The 25,390-nt window shown below is 37.1% G+C and overlaps 1 protein-coding gene across 3 annotated transcripts in view; it reads left to right on the forward strand.

Moving 5' to 3' along the window:
* Gnat3 (G protein subunit alpha transducin 3) overlaps positions 1 to 25,390 on the forward strand; it is a 56,678-nt gene that overhangs the window by 27,190 nt on the left and 4,098 nt on the right. For all 3 annotated transcript variants that reach the window (XM_076913143.1, XM_034519223.2, XM_076913142.1), the window contains exons 4-7: positions 8,804 to 8,961; positions 13,123 to 13,251; positions 23,841 to 23,970; positions 24,171 to 24,324. In XM_076913143.1, coding sequence (XP_076769258.1) covers positions 8,804 to 8,961; positions 13,123 to 13,251; positions 23,841 to 23,970; positions 24,171 to 24,324 — 571 coding nt within the window. The remainder of the gene's footprint in view (positions 1 to 8,803; positions 8,962 to 13,122; positions 13,252 to 23,840; positions 23,971 to 24,170; positions 24,325 to 25,390) is intronic.

A 25,390-nucleotide genomic window follows, 5' to 3' on the forward strand; every position in this document is an offset into this window, starting at 1 on the left:
TCCAGAGGGCATCAGCTGAACAGTCTCCAATAGGATCAGTATACAGGAACCACAGAGGAAGAATCGTAAGAGATAGTCTCTGTGGACTAGGATAGTCTCTAGGATAGCAAAAGTCACCAGTGCTTTCCTTCTCTCCTTCCCTTCTCAGGTCTGACCATTTAAATGAGGGTAGGAAACTATTGGGATGAAAAGGAAAGTACCCATTTCTATGATATGTTTTAATTTTTAAAAAATTCTTCTCTCATATATTTTATCCTGATCACAGTTTCCCTTTCCTCCTCTTCCCCATATCTCTCCTCCCTCCACCTCTCCTATCCCTCCCATGTCCACCTCCTTCCATCTCCCCTATCCCCTAGATCTACCCCCTCCATCTCCCCTTTCCAGAGATCCATCTCTCCCTCTCCCCTCAGAAAAGAGCATGCCTCCCAGGGACAACAACCAAATAATGCATGAGAAGTTACAATTAAGACCAGGCAGACACCATCACATCAAGGCCGAACAGGGCAACCAGTAGGAGAAAAGGGGTCCCATAAGCAGGCAAATTAGTCAGAGACAGCCCCTGCTCCCACCGTTAGGAATCCCACAAGAACACAGAACTACTCAGCCATAGCATCTATGCAGAGGACCTAGGTCAGACCTCTACTGGCTTTCTAATTCAGTGAGTCTCCTGTCAGTTGATTCAGTGCGCATTGTTCTCCTGGTGTGTCTTTAATCTCTCTCATTCTTCTTTCTCCTTCTCCTCTTCCTCCTCCTCTTCCTCCTCCTCTTCCCCCTCCACTCCCCTCCTTGTCTGTCTCTTCCTCTTCCTCCTCAGAACTCCTGGAGCTCTACTTAATGTTTGACTGTGAGACTCTGTAAAATCTCTCATTAGTTACTGAATGAAGTCTCTCTGGTCTTTTTGATGGTAATTATGGACTAGGCTCTGGTCCCAGAATACTCTGCAGGCAGGACAAACTATAGTTCAAAGGTTTTGTGGCTGGGTTGTTCCAATCCCTCCAGCTGAAGTGTTCCCTAGATACTGAAGATGGTTCAGGCTCTGGGTCTCCCATTACTAGAAATCTTTACTAGGGTTATTCTCATAGACTCTATGGAATTTCAATTATACTAGTTTCTACTTTACCCCGGAAATGTCTCCCAAATCTAGTCCTTTCAGGTAATCCAGACCCAGAGAGACAAATGTGATCACTTATAAGTGGACATTATAAAGTAAAATGTAATGAAGAACTCCGATTTTTATTACTGTATGATTTGTTGAAGCAATTTTATTTATGGCTGCTCTGTTATCTCTGACTCTGGCTTTTTTAAAGCACACCAAATCATATTATGACTCTTAAGAAATAGACTACTACTACTATAATACTTATTTAAAGGTTAGAAAAAAATAGAGCAAAATTGAGTAGCTGGTTAACTTCAGTCAGCTGACTCCTGGGGCAGAGCATACTGCTACCTGGCTTCCATTACAGTGTTTTGCCCTATATAAAAACTATTTTAAATGTCTTTCATGGCAATTTTTATTTTACTTTTCCCTCCCAGGTAATAATAGTTACTAGAATGTGTGTGCCTTCTGTATTCTTTGACAATGATTTAAAGGTCTTTGAATTTGTATATAAGATATTACATTTATTTTTTTTGTCAAGGAAGTGGAAAATCACTAAACTTCCTTTTGCTTCTTTTAAAAAAATGTGTGAAACATAGAGCCTGGGTTTTATAAACTTGTGATGTTGGCTGGTCCTCTTCATTCTTCAGGATCTGATGCTATGCAAGTAGAATTCAAACAACAGACTCTAAACAGTACTACCACTATGCTTATTGAAAGAGTTTTTTTTTAAAGTGTACCTTTTTCCCACTGTACATTCAGTGGTGTAATCTTAAGTAGCCCTTTAAGTTGCTATGATGTCTCAGGAGCTCCTATGTCCTATGTCCCAGAATATCAGAACACCATAGTTTCCTAGTCCTACACGGATCATATTTTTGTTTCAATTAAAGTAAACATTTGCCTTTTCAATCATTCATTTAATATTTTATTGTAAGATGAATGTATGTTGTACCTGCTTTAAACTGTTTTCTCAACAAATTAACTTCTATGCACTATTTTGTGTGGCTTTCAGATTTATGACTAGGTGGATTTTTTGTTTATACAAGCATATATATTTTCACATAACCATTCATTTGTACACCATCACAAAAATTGCCATTTAAAGACAGTAATTACAGAGAATATAGTAATTTTAGCTTTAGCCACTGAATCTCTAGGTTTAAATAAAGCTACTGAACATCTGTTTTAATTTCTTCATGCACAAAATCTAACACCTTTTACATAAAATTACAAAAAGTACTAAGGAAGAAAAATATAAATAATACTTTGAAATTCAGAATATTTTAGAAAATAAGGTCTAAGTGACTATCAAGCTATTTTTATTTTTCAATAAAAATACAAAATAATTAAAATTTACATACTGAAATGCACTCATCAAAGATCATTCAAAATATTTTATTGTTTATGTGGCAAACATTTAGGTTGCTTCTGGAGATACATTAACTGATGTTAATCATCAGTAGTTGAAATGAAAAAACTGTATTCAGAAAGGAGAACTTGATACTGAGCAAATTTTTATAAAATATTTGGCATTTAAGGAAGTTAGCACAGCTGCATGTATCTGTGAATTCTTATTCATCAAAAGAGTGATAAGACAGCTTAGTGTGTCTTAAAAGTGTCCTGTATCTTCATTCTATAAGATGTTTGCACATACAAACAATTACAAACATGAATTTAAAGCTAAATGTGATATAAATGTAGGTCCCCTGGTCATATTCTTGCAGACTATTGTGACTTATATAGAGGAACTTAAAGGGATAGTGCATAAAAAGAAATAATCACATGTTTAGAGTGAGAAAAACGTAGCAGGTATTAGTATGTATATTTTTAATGTGACATTCTCTAGTTGATACAAAGGAATAGGAAAACACAGAAGCCTAATGACCTCAGTTTAATGTATGAAATACATATAAACAAAGAAGAGAAGCAGCTCCACAAAATTATACTTTGACTCCCACAAATCCATAGTGGCATGCCTGAACACACACATACACACACACCATATACATCACATATACCACAAGTATAATAATGAGGATAAATATTGCCCAAAAGGTTCTGTAATTGAATTCATGTAAGCAATATGTGTGGGTTACTTGTATCCTACAACAGAGCAGGAATTCTCAACAGCTGTTAGTATTCAAAGACTGAAAGTTTAGTAGCAACAAAATTTTTAATTATTTCTCAGACATACAAGATAGTCTTCTTTCCCTTGATCTGATATATTCTTTTTCTCTCTTATTTGCAAATATGATTGCAAGGTGAAGAATGAATTCAACAAGATCCTAAGTCTATCTGGGGCGCATAATGACAATGAGCCATCACTGCATAACCTGCAAGAAAACACATCATTCTCTATGCAATGTGGTCTAGAGCAGTGATTCTTAGCCATCCTAAAGCTGTGACCCTTCAATACAGTTCCTAATCCTATGGTGATCCCAGTTGTAAAATTATTTTCATTGCTACTTCTTAACTATAATTGTGCTACAGTTATGAATCATAATGTAAATATCTGTTTTCTGATGGCCTTGGGTAATCCTTGTGAAAGAGTTGTTTGAACCCTCAGAGTATTTAAAATAAAATCTATAGATTATTAAAAAGCTCTTAGTTTTTCTAGAATTGGCATATCTATTAGTTTGACTCAACAATATTTTAGCAACGTGTACTCTGTTACCCATCAGAGTGTACAAATGAGCTAAACAAGAGGTCTTTGCCCCTATATACCTATGCACTAAGAAATTAATAAAGTAAGAAGGATAAAGTCACTAGAATAAATGCTATGAGTGACAGGAAACAGGGGAAATGGTACTTTGGGAGGTCTAGAAGAATAGAAAGGTTCTTTAAGAAAGTGGCTCAGTCAGAGGGGTCAGGGATTCACAAGAACATGTATGGGTCTGACCTAGATCCTCTGCATATGTTGTGGCTGAGTAGCTAGGTGTTCCTGTGGAATTCCTAACAGTGGGAGCAGAGGCTGTCTTTAATTCTTTTCCCTACTTGTAGGGACCCTATTCCTCCTACTGGATTGCCTTGTCCAGTTTTGATGTGATTGTATGTGGTTACTCTTATTGTAGCTTGTTATGCAATGTTTGGTTGATGTCTCTGGGAGATGTACTTTTTTTTTTTTTTTTTTTTTTTTTTTAGGAAAGGCAGAGTAGATCTGGAGGAGAATAGATGAAAGGCAAGGAGAGAAGATTGTGGTCAGAATGTAACATATGAGAGAATACTAAATAAATAAATAAATACAAACAAATAAACAAATGAAGGCAGTGCCCACAAACACTTCTGCATAAAATCAGATGCACAGAACAACCCTCAAGATGGACTTGGTGAGATAGCAAGCACTTGAGGATTGAAAGCAGGCAGGACAAGAAACAGAGACCTGTGGCAAAGGAAAAGCAGAGAGAAAATCACATGTCAAACATGGAAAGTTCTGTGAGTCATATTAAAGTACTGAGGATTTGAATCTGGACATAATTCCTGAAGAAATTAAAACACAGGAGTAAAATAACCCATTGAATTTCAATTTACCATCTGTTGGCAGCTGTATGAGTATAGCATTGAAAATAACTGTAAATTATGGATAGTGTCTTGTTATATAGTTCTGATTGACCTGAAACTCACTGTGTAACCAAGGCTGTCCTTAAACTCAGAGAGATCTGCCTGCCTCTGCCTACCAAGTGCTGGAATTAAAGGTGTGTGCTACCATCCTTGGTTATATACAGATGTTTTTTAGGTTATTTTCTAAAAAAATAAGATGTTATTGGTGACCTCACATTCTTAAATGTGAGCTTTAATTTTTAATATTATGTTTTCATTACTGTATAAGAGTATCAAGAATTGAAATGCCCGGTATTCAGTGAAATGTTGTTATGGTCTAGTAAAGGAAAATACAAACTTCCCTGTTACCTGGGGTTCTGGAGAGCTGCAGCTATGGAACACAGCTACACACATCACCTTGGCTGAAGGGATGAGTCGTAAGCTATCCAGTTCTCTTTACAGTGTAAGCAGTACAGGGAGGAACCATTGAAGGATGTTGGGAACCGCACTAGCCCCACGTTGGGGCGGCCAAAATAATGTTGGGGCCCAAGCTCAAGTCCCTGTTCAGGCGCCAAAATAATGTTGGGGTCCTCACTAGCCCCACATTGGGCACCAAAATAATGTTGGGAACCGCACTAGCTCCACGTTGGGCGCCAAAATAATGTTGGGGCCCAAGCTCAAGTCCCTGTTCGGGTGCCAAAATAATGTTGGGGTCCACACTAGCCCCACTTTGGGGCGGCCAAAATAAATGTTGCAGCCCAGGCAAAATGTTGAAGCCCGGGCTGACCCACGTTTGGGCGGCCACTGTATCCCAGCCCAAGCTGCTGCTCCGGTCTGCGGGTCGGGGTTCAGCAAGAGTGAGGGTGAGGGCAGACTCAGAGAATGGAGACCAGACAGGGTGTGATTCAATCCCGTTTATTCTTCAGTCTCTCTTCCTCTAAGTGTCTCCTGTCTGATTCTCCCTCTATATCTGTCTAATGTCTGGTTCTATCTTCTATAGTCTGATGATGATCTGTTCTGTCTCTGCCTTTTATGTGTCCCACTTCTAAGCCACGCCTCTTGGTCACACCTTTAATCATGCCCTTAGGTCTTGTCTCTAACTCTGATCTCTATACTTCTAAGTCATACTCTTTTAAGTCACACACCTTTAATCTCACGCACCTTTAATCTCACGCACCTTTAATCTCAAGGTATCTAAACCAAGATTATCGGAGTGTTCTCAGCTGTTGTAGGCTATTGTAATCCAAGTCTCATGTCAGGGTATATGGCTCAAGATGGCTGCAAAGCTGATAGCTGTTTTCTGCTAAAAGTCAGCCCCCAACAGATGGAGAAGGTGGCACATGCCTAGAGAGCCAGGCCAAATGAATCAGCCCTGGGACATAACCAGTGACACTGGAGGTTACCCCCACACCCTGTACCAAAAGAATCATAACTTTGTCTGTAGAACTCAACTGCCTGGAAAATTACACAGAGGTGGGAGGAAGGTAGGAAGAGGGGGGGAGAGAGAGGGAGAGAGAGGGAGAGAGAGGGAGAGAGAGAGAGAAGTGGGGGGCTGACATTCAAAGATTGTCTCATTCTCATTCGTTATTATGGTGTTATTTGATGTGAGTACATTGACTATCACTCCACATGCTTCTACTAAATAGGTTGAACTAAAAATCACCAGTGTCTTTTTCCAGTAGTGTGCAGGAAACTCAGAAGACATAATCAACAGAATCAGATGTATGCCCTGCAGGAAAATATTAGGAATGAGGATGTGTTTGAAAGGATTTGGGGACATTTAAATGTTTTAGTGAAAATACACTCACATTGACAATATAAATAAACTGTAGTTTAGCTTAATGTGGAATAATTTGGAGGCAGGGAAAGCACTATTGGTTTATAAAGGTTTGCTGAAAAAGCAGGTTATTTGTTACTTTAGGAATGGACCCTCGGAAAAGCTGCCTCACTGCACCATTTGTCCCAAAGAAAAATGTTCCTACCAAATGTTCAACCCTGAAAATGTACATATGAATAGCATTATACAGACTGAGCAGATCATACTTAGGAATTTGTGTGTGTGTGTGTGTGTGTGTGTGTGTGTGTGTGTGTGTGTGTGTGTGTGTGTGAAATTTGGGAATATATATTCATATATTTTATTATTCAAATAAATATATTTATACATTGCTGCCCTGTGTCTACTTCTACCTTCCTTGGGATATCCTGGCCCATTGCACACCTAGCTGGCCTGGAGGGAGAGAAGGTTAGGCGGGTCCCAATGTGTGTGCTACAGATGGGATCTGGGTCATAGAAGAGGGCTCCGGTTGAACACACCTGGGAACAGCTTTGGAGAACTGGCTCCTTTACTGGGGGGAGAAAGGGGTCCCTGTGGAGGTGGCCAGGGTCCCTGGTTTGTGCTTCTGCATATCACTGGCTAGGACAGAGATGTTGGAAGTTGCTGCATCTGCATACTCAGAAGCTGAAGGGCCCAGAGAAAAAAAACTGTAAGAGGTCAAACAAGAAGAGAAGTCTGACAACTGTGAGGGTAATAAATTCTTACTAGGGTTGATGGTGGGGGAGCCAGTTTTATAGGAGGTTAGGGGAAGGAGGTAGCGAAATCCTACTGTCCTCCTGTTTGAGGTGTCTATGGTTGAAGCTCCTCCAACCCTCCTCAGTAACCCTGGCCCATTTTAGTCCCACAGTGGATGTAGCAACAATAAATAAATGAAATGGCCATGAATATGAAAGACAGCAAGCAGGGGCTTATGGGAGGGTTTGGAGGGAGGTTAAGGAAGAGAGAAATTATTCAATTATATTATCTCAAAATTAATGGAAAATTAAGTGAGTAGATCATGTTTCACTAGGTTTGTAATTTTCTGTCTAATAGGAAGGAAGATTTTTAAAATATGTCCTCCATGATATAAAAAAAAAAAATCCAAGGCTTAATACAAGAAAATAAGAAAATAAGTCTTGTATTTTGGGCTATTTAACAATCAGTTGGTCATCTGATTTATTACCTGCTTGTAATAATAAAATCTCATCAGAAAGAAAGAAAGATAGAAAAGTTTTCTTTTAGATTTAACATTCCTTAATAAAGATATGCTATTAATATCTTAGGCAAAGAATATACTTTTAATAAAACAGCAGGATAAAACTATGGTTGACTGAAAATGAACGACTGACATCAGCAAGCACTGAGTTCTTCCTGGATCTACCTCATTCCCACTGTACAGACTCTGCTTGCCTTGGCCTCCTCTTCTGGTGCCTGTTAGACTTATTGCCTTGACAAAGGGAGCTTTGAGAGTACTACACTGTCCAGGTGTGAGTGTGCACACTGCAGCGCTGGCTGGGTATTGTAAGGATGGTGAGACAGACATTCTGTGTCCCACACTGTAACTTGTTATAAGGATATTCACCAGCATGTTACCATGGCAGGCAGAGCCTGAGCTTTGGATATTGGTTGACACTGGGGAATCTGAGCCCAGATTTCTCTGTTTTCTCAACTAATTACCATAATCTATTTAACTACTCTATGACTCAAATTCTTAATCTTAATTGTCCAAAATGTTTTGATTACTGGTGTAAATTGTGGCCAACTATAAATTGTTTAAATTGAGTTTTTTTAGTAAGCGTCTGTTCTTCCTCGTTACTTTCTACATCCTACTATACACTGGCACAATACTTACTCTGTGTTTTGAATCTTAGCCAATTCTGCCCTTTACTTTACTGCACAGGCACACAATTGACACCATTTAATGAACAGCCTCAACCCCTCTGTGTGGCTAAACATGTATGTAATCACTTGCCAAAGTAATCAAAACAAGCACCTCATGCCAAGTAACCCTTTATGACAATCTAATTTTTCTTTCACACCAGCATTTTAAACCAGGCCATGACAGACTAGAAGAAAGCACTGCTATCCTTTGTAACAACATATTCAGAAATCAATGGTATATGCCAAAGCATTCAAAGTCTTCATATAATGTTTTACAATTTTTCCAAAGGTCAGACTTTCTAGATATCAGTCAACTACTATAATAAATTTTAATTTTATTATTCTTCATAGATTTTGAAAAAAGTGAAATTATTGACAAAATGAAGTGAAGAGAAACCTTTTAGAGTGCTCTGTTCAAAACGGTATCTGAACCTAAATGGCATACTTTTGTTCTTCCCACCAAAATATTATTCCAGGAGGACCAACAACAACTTCACTCAATGGCGAATACACTAGAAGATGGTGATATGACACCTCAGCTGGCTGAAATAATTAAACGACTGTGGGGAGATCCAGGAATCCAAGCCTGCTTTGAAAGGGCATCTGAATACCAGCTCAATGACTCTGCAGCTTAGTAAGTGATTTTCTTGGACAGGAATTGCAAATGATACATTGTTTGTAACTTGGCACATTGTGCATGTAAGCACAAATGAGGAGAAAGTTGTTTTGCATTTTGTTATAGAAAACCGAGAGACAGCAGAAAAGACATGAAACAACATACCTGAGAAGAAATATTTACTACACATATGTTCTCTTAATTAAAAAAAAAGTAACCATGATGCACAATGCTTAGCATGAACACAGACAGATGATGTACATGTTGATGTTTGGAACAGAATACACCTTGACATTTGGTGCATTCATCTGAATCATATATTTCAGTGTTACTGAAATAATCCCCTAGAATAATTTTACTAGTGAGATATGTGTTAGAGCACTAGGTTATTGATCAAAAATAGCCTATTCCACAAAACTATGGAAGAAAATAGTCTATTAGTTTCAGACTTTAGCATATTGTGAAATCTTGTTGGAATTAGCATAGCAAACATTGGCAAGTAAGTATTTAATGTTAATAAACAACTTAAGAGCACATTACATTGCTTACAATAGAATTGTTACCATGACTTCAAACTTCCTTGTTTCAAGTGTTTCTTGAACTATCCTGCTTTATGTAATAAGAACATGTGATTAATGTGTGCCTACAAAAAAATTTGTACAATTACTCATTTCTATTTCTTCCCATGCCTACAAAATATAAAATATACAAAATTGTCCTTGAATGTATCTCATGACAAACCACTTAAGCACTGAGGCTTAAGTAAACAAGCAAGAAAAAATAATGTAGCAGGGAAGCAAGGATCTCTTCAAAGAGAATGATGAGTCATGCATGACACTGCAGATTTGTAATCACTGAGTACCTTTGACCCATAAGACTGTCTCTAAAGAAAAAAAAATCAGTGGTGGACTGAGAGAGTACAAAAAAGCATATAAAGTACAGGTGTAGGAAGCACGCTTCTGTGATGATTATTCATCTATTGCTAATTTTCACTGGGACAATCGCCTTTATAGACAGCAGTGTGAATTCTACGTGATGAGAACCGGGTGTCATTCTGGGACTACATAAACGTGCTAACATTTTCCCCAAGGTTACAGTCTCTGCCTCATTGTGATCCTCAAAGCAATTTCTACATTTTAAAACATTGCTTTACTGTCTATGCTAATGATTGAGTGAATTAGTTGCAAGCTTACACAATACTTCCAAAATGTTGCTTAGTTACCTCTGGGGAAGGATGAACGGAAGACAGACATGTAAGTGTGTTCCAGTCAAGATTAATATGTTTAGTTTGGAATGCATACTGTCTAAATACTGCAATCACATTGTTCGTAAGCTTGCCTCATTGTCCTTTGGCAGAAAACTATACATATGCATAGTAGAAGAATTAACTATTTATAACTCAGATAATTAACCTAAGGAAATAAAATGACACTTTATTTCATATTTTAGATGATTCATTTGTTTAAATGCTTAGAAATTTTTTACTAATAGATTGAGTTGAGAATATTTACCATTCTGTCAGTTTAATATATCAAACATCTAGTTGCATTGATTTTCTGAGTTCTGGCCATAATGTAAATAGTTTTTGAACACTCAGTTAATTTGCACAGCAGTAAAATTATATAAAAATTTATTTTCTCTCTATGTATTAGAAATATTTCCTACATAAACTGAATACTAAAAATATTAACTTTGGCAGCTTCAAGGTGTTATTATAGGTACATTAAATAAAAGTCTGCTAAAATGTTGCTAAGTTGATATTATTTTCTTCCAAACATTAAAAACAGATTTTTTTTTCAAATTTTGAAATAAGTTGCATACTTCAGTTTTCATATTAGAGTGATTCTGCACCACCTATCTATTTTGTTTAGTTTATATGAAACTTTTTTTCTTCCAGCTTTTTGGAGAAAGGAAGTTTTTGTTTGTTTATTTAGTTTTTGTTTTTTGTTTTTTTCTACATCTAGCTATTCCCCAGATGGAATGCTACCAGATGAGTAAAGAGCAGGATTCCTCATTCCTGTGTTTGGCTGGACAACGCCACCAGCTCTAGGAAAAGAAAAGAGGAAAGGCCTTAACCAACAAGGGCTTCGTGGTTTACTAATTGGGGCCATCTAGTGTGCTGTTTAAATTCCATAAGCCTTATAGGGCAAAGTGGACTCAGCAGGGAGAGCAGCAGGGAGAGCACTGCCTTTGCAGGATCAGCAGTAAACAATGCAGGCATTTTGTGACTTGAGTCTAAGGTCTAAAGGTTTTAAACTTTAGGCTTGTACATCCAAATACTAAATTTGCTTATTTAAAATCAGCACTTCTGATGAAAATCCATCAATTTGCTAAAGCCTCTTCTTTGCCTAAAATGATTTAAAAATACAAAGAAAAATTATTTAAAATGTACTTTTACTAAAAGCTTTCATTAAATGAATTTTATTTCTACTTTGTAAGTATGTGTTTTTTTATTGTTTTACTTGGGCATGAAATGACTGACATATCATGCATCTCCCACATACCAGATTTCACCAATAGAAATGTATAATGCTTCAAGTAATAGTAAAAAAATTAAAAATGTAAATTCTGCCAATTCATTCTTTGATGCCTTTATATCTCAAGTCAATACCCATTTAAAGGCAACATCTTTATTAGCATAAAACCATTATGTTACTTCTGAGAAGCAATTTTATTTTTCTCCTTGAGGAAAACTTGTTCTTTCCAAAATAAATTGGCTAAATAGGTATTGAATCTATTTTTTATTTTAATTTGATATTTGATTTATTTACATTTCAGATGTTGTCCCCTTTCCCCCTCCCCTGGTTAATCTCCTATCCCATCCCTCCTCCTCCCCACCCCCTGCCCCCCCCGCCCCCGCCCCAGCTTTTATACTGTTTAAATTACATGCAAAAAACTTTGTTTTAAAGTCATTGTGGTAAATCAGTGACTCTCAAGCTTCCCAATGTTGCCCTTTAATACAATTCCTAATGTTGTGGTGACCTCCCAGATATAAAATTATTTTCTTACTACTTCTTAACTGAAGTTACTATTGTTATGAATCATAATGTAAAAATATGATATGCAAGAGATCTAATATTCAACCCCTGTGAAAGGGTCCAAATGACATCCCCCCAAACGAGGTTGCTACCCACAGATTGGGAACTGATGTGTTAGATGACAATGTATAAGAACTTGTCAACCTGATCTCTGAACAAATTTCACTTTGTAGGCAATAACTAACATTTGACATGACTCTACCCCCAAAGTTCTATGGAACGACACCAAACTTTAAAATGTATATGCTGGTATGGCTCAATTTTGCATTTAAATTTATCACAGAAATAGCCATATTGCTAAACTATTTAATCCAGAATGTCAAACACAACAGTAGAAATGAAAAGAAATACAGTTTTAATTGTAGATTGTGCTTGAAAGGATGAAGAAGCTAAGAATAGTTTTAATCCTTTAGTCTAACAGACTTAGAACACAGAGCTGATCAAGTTTACACTTAACCATTGCCAGGCTTTAGATACTGTGATCAATAAAACAAAAGGCAAATAAACAAATGGAACAAACAAGCCAAGAGTTCACTCTAGTAAGAGTAGAAATTCTGTAAAAGTTAAGGGCTTCGCCATGCACTAATACACAGTGGTGTGTCTACGGTAGGTAGATGGGTATAGTGTTTTAAATTAAGTAATCCATGTAAAAATGCCCAGTTAATAATACTCAAAGAATTCAAAGTGTTATTCACACCAACAACTGTCTTAAAATGGAAACCAAGTCATTTCCATAACAGGATCTTTGAGGAACTTTTAATGACTGTTGTTGCAAACATTCCAAGGCAGCATAATACATAGAAATACATCTATCCAGCTCTGCCTAGGGAAAGACACTTCCATATCTTTATGTACATGATAGTGAGTCTGCCCTACAGATTTCGTAAGTCTAGGCTTAACGTGGCTCTGAGGAGTTCTTAGAGAAGAGTTCTCCAGGAGCTAACTGGACTCAGCACACTGCAGCTGTGACATCTGAGCTACCAAGGCCTGTCACTCAGATTAGCAGCTCGATAACAAGCAAAAATAGAGTTTGTTTTCCAGTGTGCTTTATACTCTTAAAATCCATTTGTACTGAATTACAGTGTATTCCAATGTAAAGTCAAAAATAAAAATACACTCCATTTTCTTGTGTTTCTCTTAGCTACCTTAATGACTTAGATAGAATCACAGCACCAGGGTATGTGCCAAATGAGCAAGATGTTCTACATTCCCGGGTGAAAACCACCGGCATCATTGAAACTCAATTCTCCTTTAAAGACCTGAACTTCAGGTATGTACAAACCTGTCTTCTAAGTGTGGGTGGAGCCTGCTTTCAGCTCAGTATTTCATCGTGGGGAAACGCTGTAATCCACAGTCAAGTGCAGTGATTTTGGAATTAGCTGGCTAGCCCACCTTTACTGACATCATTCCATCCTTCATTCCTGCTGTCCACTCACCCCATCCCGCACTAAGTCCATCCTTCCTTCTAGGCCGCATTTCTCAAACAAGAGGTAGCCAAATTCTGTTTCCTAATCCTTAAAATTGACATTTTACTTTGAGTTTTTCTTTAAGAAAATATATTTAAATAGCCTTTTAGCAACAGGTGTTGGGGGATACTATTTCATTTGCCTGCTTTCTTCTCTATTTGCTTGAAGTATTCCATAAATTTACCTTAGCTTAAAATGCAAATAATTAAATATTTGAATGTGATTTTATTTAGAAGAAGAAGAAGGCACATTTCATCAGCTTGATCTTGGTATGGAAATGCATGTCCTTTTTTTTTTTTTTTTTTTTTTTCAATTGCATTGAATTCTCATTCAGTTAAACCCTTGAAATTCTACTATCAAATCCTCTTTGGATCTACTAAGAAATGTAAACCATATTACAGCTAGACAGCATCTCTTGGTTTTTAACAGCCTTCACATCTTCCCCCTAAGGTAGGGCAATATATTTGTTCCTATTTATATAAAGCTTAACACTGTTTTCTATGGATTTTTGTTGAGGAGGAATATTAATAATAGCAGATTCCAACTAAATATGTGAGTAATGAAAACATACTAAGACTAAATAAGAAACAAGGTTGGTTGTGCCCACAATAATGAAAATATATTTAAAGAATTAAAAAAAAAACCTGGAGAACAGCAGACATGAATTATTTATAGCCCTTATGAGGAAAAAATGTAAGTAAATGCTAATTAGCCAGTATCCTCAACTCAGTTTAAGAGGAATAAAAACTTTAAAAGGCTGTAAAGTGTCAAAATTGGTTATTATTAGCTAGCTAATTAAAACAGCTATTATGCAGAATATTTTCAAGTGATATGGAATTAATACCTTCTAAGTTCGTATTAAATTTCAGGCCTACAAATAGTTAATTTTCTGGAAAATTGGTCAAATATCAAAGGAGGGCAAAGGGCCACAGAGAATGAAGTCAACTGTCCCTGGGCAAACTCCAACAAATTCTTCTCAGTTCTTGCTCAGCTTTGTTGCAGCCAGATGATCTTTGCCCCAGTTTCTGAAGGTTTCCTTTGGGAGCCAAGTCCGAAGCTGTTCCCCCTGTCTCTCTCTGCCATGCCTTTTCACATACTCCCGTTTCAGTCTTGCTCTCTTTCTTCGCTTCTAGTTCCTATGGCACAGGCTAGAATTGCTATGGCCACATATCCCTTCCTTGCATCTCCAGGAAGCAGCAGCAACAGCTATGGCTCTCTTAGCTAGCACATCTATGGTAAAGAAAGATTGGATCAAGTTAATGGTTAGCAGAGAGTTAGCGTCTTGATGCTACCTATCTTTCATAAGCAACTGGCGTTTCCTCAAACCCAGGTTATCTAAACCATACAGAAGTTTTGGTAATTAACGCCGCCTGCTAGATATCACAAAGCTCCCAGTGTTGGCACTCCCAACCACGCTGACTTTCTGTCTTAACAAGGGACTCCTGAATTAGCTGCTTCTCCGGTTCTAACATTCCAGGCACAAGGACTTTCACACTTGCTGTACTCTTTTCTTAAGGTGGTTTTGCTCCTTTTTATCATAAAGATTCAAAAAAAGAAAAACACTCGTCCCTCGGAGTCTTGGCCTTCCATCCGTTTCCTTTCTATAAGTAGTTATCTCACTGTCACAGGCAACAGTGTTCTGGCACCTGTTTAACAAAGGGCTTCCCAATGCAGTAGGGTGAATGAATAATGGGGGGTAAAACCAAATTTGTAGTTATTGATTTCTCTGGTGTAAATACCTCCTCCACCTGACAGTTTCAAGCTACTAGTGTTATATTACACATGCAAAGTGAGGGGGGAATTCAAACACAGCTGTCTCCATCATTCCGGAAGCATCCCGTTTCCAAATTAATACACCAAACTTGTTTCCTCTTTTTCTTGTTTCTGGTTCGTAATTTCTCTGCTCCTTTTTCGTTTCCCCTTTTTGTTCCTGTTTCTAATTTATGAACTCTCAACCTTAGAAAGTCAGGGCCCACATGTGATTTTGATCTACAGCCAGTGCCTACCATAGAGGTTAGCCATAGGAAGCAACTGACTTCGAAAATATATCACATGAAGCAGCAGATATACAAAATTGTTGCATGTGACATGATGAACTGGGTGGTGTTATATTTATAAATGATAAAGAATAAAGAAATGAAGGTTGGGAAAGAATCTCCAAATAGCATACAAAGAAATGCTGAAGTTATCATCAAAATGTACACAGTCCCTTGTTTATAAGGAGTGTATCTTTGCATGACGTCATTAGTGCTGTTAGATACATAGGTAGGGAAAGCATTCTTTTCTTCAACAGCAAATATTGTATACAGTTGGTAGCCTTTCATAATCCCTTTCAGAGAAAAATGATAGGAAAGAAAAACACTACAGCTTGTTGAAGAATTTTAATGTCTATTCACACCAACTGATATATAATGATTGTTTAGTACATTCTTAAAGTTTAAACATCTTTCTCTCAAGTACTGAATAATCCAGATGTAGAAACGTTTGTACTGCATATAGTGTTCTGAATTTCAAAATTCAATACAAAAATAATGTACCTTCTGACTTCACTTCAGCAGTCGCCCAGGTGTTAAAATACATTATATTACCATTGGTTTGTATTAGCATAGCACAAGTCATCTAAGACTATTTAAAACCAAAGAGTTAATTTACATTACTTAACTTACATACAGAGAACTCTAGAATTTTAAATAGGAATAATTACCAAATAAAAAGCTCTCTCTGCCAAAGTAATGGATCATCTCCATGCATCATATAATTTAATGGAAATTATCTTAGAGTTCTTCTCAAGCCCGAGTGCCGACTGTCAAGCTGACAGGCCAATTTATCTGAAGAGCTCTTATCAAAGCAGAGTGTTCTAACTCTAACGATCTGGCCACTGATGTTTATAGGTGTCCAAGTTGCTATGTCATTGGAAAATAAGATGAAAATCTAAGTCCTGTCGTGAAGTAATTTCCCATACTTAAGTGACTTAGGAACAAACCTAAACCGAGTTATCAATTATAAAAAAAAAAAAAGTTATTTTCTCCTTACGTGTTCTACAATTATAGAACTAAAAGCACTCTGCATAAGAGACAGAAAGACTGGAAACCTCAACATAGAGCTTAAAAATTGTAAATTTGGCATAACTGCTTTCAGTAATATTTGAACAGATCTGTGATTTGAAAAAAACACTGACAGTTTTTCTAAAATATAAAGTGGAATAGTATTCACTGTGTTCATTTCCAAGTGTATGAGTAACCAGGCTTGGCAACAGGGCTTCTTGTCTACCCAGCAGCTAAATCCCAGTTTATATTTGTTATTCTCATATAATGTTAATTTACCTATGCTACATATTTGTTAATTATGTGGTCATGATTAATGTTATCAATATAATATATGATCGGATTTTATTACTTGTTTGCTTTTTAGAGCTGGGTATAAAACTTATGGTCTTCAACACACTAGGCAGGTTTCCCTACTGCTGAACTATTTTCTTAACCCTTAATTTTGAGATAAGTAGCATTACTCTGGCCTCGAACTCACAAAGAAGCCTAGGTTAGTTTCAAACTTATCAGTCTTCTGCCTCCCTCTCCTATGTGTTCAGATTGTATGTATGTTACAACATGCACAACCTAGAATTTATTTTAATGACTTCATGATTTTAAATTATAAGGCAGAATTATTTTTTATGTTTTTATTGAAAATAGTTTTTCCATGCAATATATTCTAGTTATTCATCATTTAAAATTATAATGCACATGATAAATGGCATTTGTAATTATGGCAGTTTTTGTACTGGCTCACTTTTGGCTCTACATCTTTTTGATTATTTTTTAATGTCAAGACTAATTAAGGGATTTAGACATACCTCTGTGCACACCCTTGGTGTCAGTTAATATCTATTCTTCTCTGTTTCCAAAACAGGGCTAGGGAAGAAGCATGCAGATCATTTTACTGTGGTTGCATGACAATGGCACATGTTTAGCCATTCATATCCTCACGTGTGTCCTCACATGTGACCATCCTAAGGCTTTAAACCAATTCTGACTTAGTCAGCATCTTATACAAATCTCATTTAACAAAATAGTTCAAAACAAATTCTTGCTATAATTAGTATTTGGTTTTTTATATGGCTATAGAGTAGAAACGATTAGAAATGGAACCTTTTCAGAGACCTATAGGAGCAGTGATGACATCTATCATGAATAAGTTACAGAAGCATTGCCAGTGATTAGCTCTCATTGATTATGTAATGGTTTTTCAGAGATTGTAATAGTCACATTATTCATACCAATTTATTATAATGTGAAGCATAAGTACTTTTGTGTGGTCAAATATTTAGCCAACTATTTGACATAAATTCATAAAATTCAACTGATTAAAGAGAACCATAAAAATGCAACTATTTAGTCAGCCGTTTAACCCAGTCGTAGGACTCTGGTGACTTGCCCTATGTTGATATCATAGACAATTTAACACATAATCAATATTTGGATATTACCTAAAAGCCTGGCTTGCTAATTTTTATCTATATCCTAATCAATGATTTAAAATCTTTTTTATTTATTTATTTTTTTGGATTTCTGGAATCCTAGTTTTACCCACAGATGTTTGAAAATATTTATAAATCCTTCCTAAAATTTAACTAAATAACCTCCCCCAATATCTAAAATTAGTACTGCAAGTTCCATGTAACATTCTGAAAGTCTCATTGTTGGAGCTAAAGCTATCCATACATTTCCATTCCTGTCAGTCTAAACCATCAGGCAGGGACTATAAATGGTTTTTGGTTTTTGTTTTTCACAGAGTGGTCACAGTGTGTGTGTGTGTGTGTGTGTGTGTGTGTGTGTGTGTGTGTGTGTCTGTGTGTTTCTCTCTCTGTGTGTGTCTAATCAACTATGTAAGTAAAACTCCTTTTTGCTACCTTTAGCTTATTTGAAAAGGTTACATTAATTTACATCTCTATAAAATAGGCCTCATTTGAATTTTTATAAGAAACTGAAATTAAATATATATGAGAAATAAGTCATTATAATATCAGAGAAATGAGACCTAACTTTTCATAAAGCTAATGTGATGTCCAGGGGAATCAACATAAAAGCAACTCTCTGGACCTTGATCTCATTTGCTAATGAACATTTCAGTTCAACAACAACAGATGGTTTAGAGAAGCATGCAGTGACCTCTGGCCCCTGGCTTCTGTGTCATTCTGTACAGAAAACATTGTGCGACTTGTGTGAGTCATGAACACTCGGGCAAAGATGGACGTTAGAAAACATTTTGTCACTAGGAACAAAGATTGGGTGATCTTTGTCCTCCCTTTCTTAAAAGAAAACTAAGATCTAAACATGTTTATGGGGTCATGTTCAATGCTGAGAACAGAATTTAGGGCATGTTCTCTAAGTTCCACATTCTTATAGTGAATTCAGTCAAAAAGTAATACTTAAAAGTACTTAAAAAAAAATCTTAGTTCATCTTTTCAAAGGCTCTGTTTTTAGTGGGCAGAATATTATTTTTCCTTCAGACACAAAGAACTGTTATCATGAACAAAGAAAACTACAGCTATTAATACGTATCTCAGGAAGAAAGCACAATTCAAATATGACATTTATACAAGTGTAAGATATTGTCACTACTGTTGTATCTCTCCACTGCTTATATTTACCTGAAGAGAAGGACACCTTCTCATACCTGTCAAGAGTTACTAGTCAGCTGCAAGATTGCCATATCCCCAGAGAAGGTCAATACCGAGCCAGTGAGGTGACTGGGCTTACGTTCACCTTGATTATCACTTCAGACTCTTCAGGGCTTCAAGTTGGTGTTGAGCCCCTTGAGATCATTGTGCTAATGAATGCAAAGGAACACATGTGTAGAAAATAAGTATGCAAGAAGAAGGGTGTGGAGTGCCTTTGTGCTAATTCTGGTACATTTATGCCCTGCATAAAATTCCTTTCAGAACGCTCATATCTTTGTCATTCTTATTAGCATTGCACTTAGTAATAGAACATAAAACAAGATGAGACTAATTTTCGAGAAATCATATTACTTTTCTCACCGTAAAATACTGGGTCACCTGCAATAGATTGGAGCAATTTCTTTAAACTACAACTGAAAGAGAAAGTTTTATGAAGAATTTAAAAATTAGAAGGCAATTAGATTGAAAATATGATGTAAGTTAATGAAGAACAGTAATTCAGAATAGGTCATGATTGAGTAGAGCATAAAGGCTTGTTAAAAGAGAAAGAAGTAAACGCTCCAGCAAAGCCAAGGCCTGCTAATGGATAGAATTTAGCCTTCATGTCCTTCACTCCCAATCATGACATTCTTCCTGTAAAAAAACACACAGTTCTCTCTTCAAAATCCAAATCCCCTTTTCATGTGATTACACTGTCCTGGGCCCAAGATCACTTAGTTTCCACTAAGCAGTCTCTGGAGAGTTCATTAGAGCTCAAGAATAAAACTAGAATTATTGAAGTCCTATCTGTTCAAATCTGGTGGGTGTGAACAAGACTGATGGCTGGACTGGAAAAGCTTACTGTGAATGCTATCTGAGCGATGTACTTTCCAGAGCCCAAGTTAATGCACTGTCTAAGGCGCAAAATCACATTCCTTTGATAAGATCCTAGATCTAATTAGGCTAACAAATAACACAGTGGGGGACATGTGTATCACTTGGAATCCAGATATTCTACACTATTCCTATTGAAAGATGGGGAAACACTTCAAAAGAAATTTCAAAAACAACAAAAACTGCTGTATGACCTGGAGAGAGACAACTGGAGACCATTCCAGCCAGCTCAACATGCTACAATGAGTTAGGGACCTTTGATATACTATATAGGTTTATATGTAAGGAGAGACTATCACACAAATAAGCTATTATATTGCCTAGCATAGAACCTAAAATACAGCAGACTCAGAAACTGTTAAATGAATGACAACCTTGAACAAGTAACTTGAACACATCTGGAAGATAAAAAAATATATCTGTACATTTATAGTTGGGTTTGGGTGGAAGCATTTGTGGAATTTTTTTTTTTTTTTGTCCCAGAGTTGATAGCTTTGTTGTTACAGTTCTTATCTTTTTGCCTGTGTTTTCCAACTTGTAGTTAAACTTTAGACTTTTTAAATTTTCCCTTCTTATCAGTGGATAAATTTTAGCTTCATTTATCTGTTCGCTGCTGGGTTAGCATGAGAAATATGAAGGACAAAATAATATGGTTTTTCTTTTAGCCAGCCTCTCACTATGCAGATTGTGTGGTCTTGAATTTCCTCTGATCCTTCAGATTGTGCCTCCAGAGTCCTGGGATTTCAGGCATGCTTTTACTATCAAACCCAAAGCATTGTACTTCTGGTCATTTTTATGAAATTAGTTGATTGACATTTGTTAGGCTAAGAATTATTACCTTCTAGGTCTGTACATCCCGGATGTTTTCAGTAATTATCATCTCCATCTCAAATATGATGATATTCCTGTAGCTTTTAACTTAGTTTTGACCTTATCAAATATGTCTTCTGTCCTCACTTTAGAGTGGCCTTAGTAACATAATAAACAAACAATGTCAATTTTCCATACATATTATTTATTATCTCCCACCCCACCTCTTATACAGTCCTATGATTGAAATATAAAATCCAAGATACCTATGAGTCAGTTTACTTTGCAGCTAGCCAGCCACAAGCAGCTCATTGAGACTCCTTCAATCTTTTGTTTTTGCTGTTTCCTCTGTTGCTTATACCCAGATGCTTCTCTAGACACTTTCAAAAGTTCAATTCCTCATTTTCTTAGATTTTTACACTGTTGACATTTTTTGTAATTACTCATCAGTGCATTGCAGTTTATAACCTTTCCTACTAGCTACACTCAACTAGTGACAGATTGGAAGCTCTAGAGGCTAAGTCTTTTGGTGACTGGTATTACAAACAGTCAATAACCTTTGATTAAATAGACAATGAATTACCAAGGAGATGGTAGTTATTAAATCATGTATATCAAATTTTCCTTCTGGTTTTTAAAAACTTAATTTGATTTGTGCAGTCACACTCTGTCACCTTTCACATAGATACTTTCACATGTGCTTGTCATAGAAGTTGCCCATTCATTTCATCAACATGGTCTCTGTTCAATTATTTAGCAAATGTTTATTTCATATGTACTATGTGCCAGACATCCTGCTGGTCAATGTAAATAAAGCAGTTGCTTACATAGAGTGCCTGCCTCACAAGGCTGCTATTCTATTAAACATAATAGATGCTAAACAGAAGAATCATATTTTTTATTGTTTGGTATAGCTCTCATAAAGTAACAGTAGTTCCATATAAAGTAAGTGGAAATGAAGAGCAAGAACTTGTGAAGACTCTCAGAAAGCCTCCTCTGTAGATGAAACATTGATGACAAAATATGAAAGTTGAGAGAGAAGTGGTAATGAACAGCTAAACAAAAGAAGCCTGGTATGAGGCCACGTACCTGTATGATGTTGCACATCAATATGATGTCACATATCTGTATGATATCACATACTTGTATGATGTCACATACCTGTATGATGTCATATACCTGTGATCCTACATCCTGTAACATGAAAGCAGAAAGAAACGACAGGGTCAGCTACATAGTGGGTTCACGGCCACCCTGAGCTACAGGAGACCCTGTATCAAAATATAATTAACTAATTGAAAGGGAAAGAACATGCCCCCTCAAAAGGAGAGAGGTCATGAAAGAGCCATCAGAAAGTTATATTTATATTGATTTAAACTAAGAAAACACCATGATTTCATTGTATTGAGAAGAGAATGATATGAACCAAGTTCAGAAGGGCAGTGAGGATGAGAATAGTCGCCACAGACTGTGGTTCATCACAAATTTATTTCTTGTTCTAAGGGAAAGATAACCAATGAAAGAGTTTCAAGCAGGAAAGTGAATTTGTAATGTCTATTCACCATGAAGCATATTTAAACAAAGGGAGGAGTTCTGCAAGAGTCTCTCTGGAGGCTGGAACAGCAGCAACAGGCAATCTGTGAGAATGTTTTTACACTGGCCCTGAGACAGACATTGATGACTTGATGAGGGAACAGTTGGAAACAAAAAGGTAAAATAGAGATTGCATTTTACCTCTGCAGTAAGAAAAGGGACACAGTGGCGCAAAGAGGAAGTGCTGGCTACTTATTTTTCTCTGACCATGATGATTGATACTAATTTGATAATGTAGAACTGAGTCCACACATTCAATTGAAGAGGCTGGGCAGCCTGCGCAACCTCGCAACCTCATTCCAATAGCACTCCTTAGTGCAACCCCCCTCCCAGGAATGGCAAATCCCAGCCTGAGAACAGATAAGCAACCCAGGCTCCCAGCCCCCATGTCACAGAGGCTGGCACTTTCTTTGATGGATGACTAGGCACTCCCCAGCGCAGGTGGTTTCTGGCCTTGGGAGAATCAAGAACCACAATCCTTGGAGAGATTAAGTCAGTTAAGCATTCCCAGACAGCTGTGACTGGTTTGTAAAAACATTTACCCCTGATAGCACTATAAAGGCCAAAGGAGTATCCCTCCTCAATTGTGTGACACTGCCTGCCACCTAAACAGATGGAATTGTGTTTGAAGAATGACTTCCCTTTTCTGCCATGTAACCATGAAACCCCAGAACCTGCTTGTGTATAAATTCCCTAAGCCCCTAGACTCAGGATCGCAATCCTGCCCTGCACAGATCGAGATCTGAACCTGGGTTCAAATTACTAACAGACTCTTTGCCTCACTATATCAGATCTGGCAATTCTTTGAGGTCTCCTGGGGATCTCGAGACCTAGGCATAACACAATGACCTCCTTTGGGTGATTTTCATGACCCATCAGAATGACTTAAACCCCACCGTGTACTGGCAGACTTTTTGAATATTTGAATATTTAATTACATAATACTAAGATGGATTGCATCTGTCAGCCAGCAAGATCTTTGAAAACAGCAATCATATCTTTTCATCTTCATAAAAACTGATTTAAATCAGTGTTAGCATAGAACACAAACTAATTGTTTGGATTAAAAAATTGTAGGATGAGATCAGAGAGAATTATATTATCAGACTGACACATCCAATGTTCCAGTCTATTTATTCTTGAAAAAAATATATAAACTTTATCAAAGTTTTCTAAGACCAATATTTTAAACTGCTTCAAATTGTAACTGCTTTAAAATTTCCAATCATTCAAGTTACCATGAGAATAATTTCACACAGTCCTATGTGCAGAGGGAAAAAAAAATTCTCTCTTTTTTTTTTTTTTCCTGTAATCCTTGATCAACTTATCTAACAGAAATGGGGAAAATGTCTTTTAAGTTTATTGAAATATGTACTCAGTGTCAACCACTGGCCAAGATTTGGAGGAGTAATTTTATTTTATTTTATTTTATTTTTAAAGAATGTTTGATGTAGGTGGCCAGAGATCAGAGAGAAAGAAATGGATCCACTGTTTTGAAGGAGTGACGTGCATTATATTTTGTGCAGCGCTGAGTGCCTATGACATGGTGCTTGTAGAAGATGAAGAGGTGGTAAGTAAATGAGATGCAGAAGGTGGAGGCAGAGGAGAGAGCAAGGTAAACTCAACAGTGCTATCCAATGATATAGTACTGCACTCCCATCCCAATGTCCACCTTACAAACATGCGTATTATGTCTAGGACTTGCTTGTGACATGTATGCTCAAACTCAGCAGATAACAGCCTTACACAGTCTCTTTCTTTACACCACAGAATAGAATGCATGAAAGTCTTCACCTGTTCAACAGCATCTGTAATCACAAGTATTTTGCAACCACCTCCATTGTTCTGTTTCTTAACAAGAAAGATCTCTTCCAGGAGAAAGTGACTAAGGTGCACCTCAGCATCTGCTTTCCAGAATACACTGGTAAGATTGTTCCCCTCAATTCTAGACAGTAAACTCTGTAAGACCTTTCTCTCTGTGTCTCTGTCTCTGTCTATTTCTCTCTCTGTCTCTCTCTCCTTCTCTGTGTGTATGTGCATTTGTTTGTGCATGTGATGTACTTGTTATTGTATATGTAAATGTCTTTATGGGTGTACATTGCAAGCTTGTGTGCACAACTGTATTATGTCAAGGCTGGTATTCAATATCTTTCCTTAATCATTCTCCACTCTTTAAAAATTAACTGGTTTTTAACCTGTGAGCTTACAAGAATGTATGTGTACCACATATGGCAGTGCCCTTGGAGGATGGAAAAGGGCTCTGGATACCCTGAAACTGGAACTACAGACAATAGTGAGTCACCTTGTGGGTTCTGTGAACCAAATCTAGGTCCTTCATGAGAGTTGTATATGCTTTTTAACCTCTGAACAAAATCTCCACCCCTCCTCTGTCCCAACATTTATTTTTTTGAGACATGGTCCCTCACAGAACTTGAAATTAATCTATGCAAATTAACTGGCTGACCAATGGGTTTCATGAACCCTCTTGCCTCTACCCTATTTCTCACTCATCTCTGTTGTTTACAGAAGCACACTGCTACACCCAGGTTTATTCATAGGTTCTGGGGATCCAAACTCCGGTCCTCATGCTTCTGTGGCAGGCTCTTTACCAACTGAGCCATCTCTCCAGCACTCGTGTTTGGATTTGAACATGACTGTGGCTCCCATTGAAAACACTCTCTCAAATAAAGAGGAGCCTTTGCCATACAGTGGAAATTGTGAGATTGCTGAGAGTAGCTACTGTGCATACACATCAAATGGTGCTGCAGACTGTATTACCTTCTGTATAATAATGTCACTGTAGTCACCTTATCCAGAGCTCACAGTGTCACAATGGAGCTCAGTAGCTCTTCAGTGTCTACAGTGTTGCTAGTGAACACCAGGAATGTTTGTGACAACAGTGTCCCTTCTCTTTCAGTTCCTGATGTCCCACCATTTGATTGCTGATCCTGTCACTCAGTAATTACTGAGAGCATGTCACATGAAACAGT

The sequence above is a fragment of the Arvicanthis niloticus genome, chromosome 15 (assembly GCF_011762505.2).
Source record: "Arvicanthis niloticus isolate mArvNil1 chromosome 15, mArvNil1.pat.X, whole genome shotgun sequence".
In the NCBI taxonomy this organism is placed as follows: domain Eukaryota; kingdom Metazoa; phylum Chordata; class Mammalia; order Rodentia; family Muridae; genus Arvicanthis; species Arvicanthis niloticus.